General features: G+C 44.2%; 1 protein-coding gene across 1 annotated transcript in view; it reads left to right on the top strand.

Moving 5' to 3' along the window:
* Positions 1–1,544, top strand: part of LOC106882704 (nose resistant to fluoxetine protein 6) — an 11,439-nt gene extending 9,895 nt beyond the window's left edge. Inside the window, exons 7-8 of the mRNA XM_014933468.2 lie at positions 80–266; positions 1,321–1,544. Of these exons, the coding sequence (XP_014788954.2) occupies positions 80–266; positions 1,321–1,529 (396 nt within the window). The 3' untranslated portion in view covers positions 1,530–1,544. The remainder of the gene's footprint in view (positions 1–79; positions 267–1,320) is intronic.
* Positions 1,545–1,610: the final 66 nt, after the last annotated feature.

Genomic DNA, 1,610 nt, shown 5'->3' on the forward strand with positions numbered 1-1,610 from the left:
ATAACTCCTGTGTTTAGCCAACCATGACCCTCACTAAATAACGTTGGTCCTCACTAAGTTCTTCCTTCTTTAATTTCAGTATATTTCGTGTGTACTATGGTCAATGGCTACCATCAGCGCCGTGGCTGTCCTCTATGGTGTCTACAATATCCAGAATGGGGCCGTTGTCTCCCAGGCTGTGTCTGTCTTCTACATCACCGTTCACAGGACCGTGTGGGGGCTCTGTCTTGGTTGGGTCATCTATGCCTGTTATACAGGATATGGAGGTGAGTGTTTATTTTTATGGGGCTTTTCTAAGTCGACCTCGGCGGAATTTGAACTCAGAACATAACAGCAGACGAAATACCGTTAAGCATTTCGCCCAGCGTGTTAACGTTTCTGCCAGCTCGACGCCTTAGAGAAACATATAGAAACATTTCTGATAATGCCAGCACACAAGTTACAGATGCTTACATTTTTTGTGTTTTCCATGAAGTTTTCAAGGGATCAGTTAGTAATAATAATAATCTTTTCTACTATAGGCACAAGTCCTGAAGTTTGGGGGAAGGGGGCAGCTTGCTGCCTTAATAATCATCATCATCATCGTTTAACATCCGCTTTCCATGCTAGCATGGGTTGGATGATTTGACTGAGGACTGGTGAAACCAGATGGCTACACCAGGCTCCAATCTGATCTGGCAGAGTTTCTACAGCTGGATGGCCTTCCTAACGCCAACCACTCAGAGAGTGTAGTGGGTGCTTTTACGTGTCACCCGCACGAAGGCCAGTCAGGCGGTACTGGCAACGGCCACGCTCAAAATGGTATATTCTATGTGCCACCCACACAAGAGCCAGTCCAGCGGCACTGGCAACGATCTCGCTCGAAAATCCTATGAAGGCCAGTCAGGCGGTACATTATGATAATAAAGAAAAAAACTTGCATGATAATCAACATAGCATGTCCCAGTATCAACAGAAACAATGATAAAGAAGAAAAACTGAACAACTATGACGATTTGAAGTGGGAAATAATAAGGTTTTATCTAGGGACAGATGTGCTATAAATGTGCTTATCTGAAAGAAGATGTCTTCTTAGGGGTACTTCACTGGGAGCAGTTGCACTATTGAGGTACCTATCAGAGACAGAGGGCACATGGTCATATAAAAGTGTTTATTTGGGGGCAATTGTCGTATTAGGAATACATATCCAGGATTAGTTGTGTTTTAGGTACATATCTGAGGACAGCTGTGCCAAAGGAGACTTAGTTGGAGTGGACAGAGGTCTTAAACCATTCAAAGTTTCCCTTTGCTTTTCAATCTCTCACTCTCTGTTTCTTTCAGGTTTCGTGAACACCATTCTGTCCTGGAAAGCACTGATCCCTCTCAGCCGACTCACCTACACAGCCTACCTCATCCACCCCATCGTCTTGTTTTTCTATTTTCTCAGCCAGATGTACCCGACGTATGCGACACAAATCAATATTGTAAGTATTACAATGGCAACAACAAGAACACTTTCTCTGTGTGCATATGTGAGTGAGTGTGTGTGACAGAGAGAGAGGGTGAGTGTATGTGTATGAGAGAGAGAGAGAGAGAGAGAGAGAGAGAGAGAGAGAGAGAGAGAGAGAGAG

The sequence above is a fragment of the Octopus bimaculoides genome, chromosome 30, assembly GCF_001194135.2.
Source record: "Octopus bimaculoides isolate UCB-OBI-ISO-001 chromosome 30, ASM119413v2, whole genome shotgun sequence".
Taxonomy (NCBI): domain Eukaryota; kingdom Metazoa; phylum Mollusca; class Cephalopoda; order Octopoda; family Octopodidae; genus Octopus; species Octopus bimaculoides.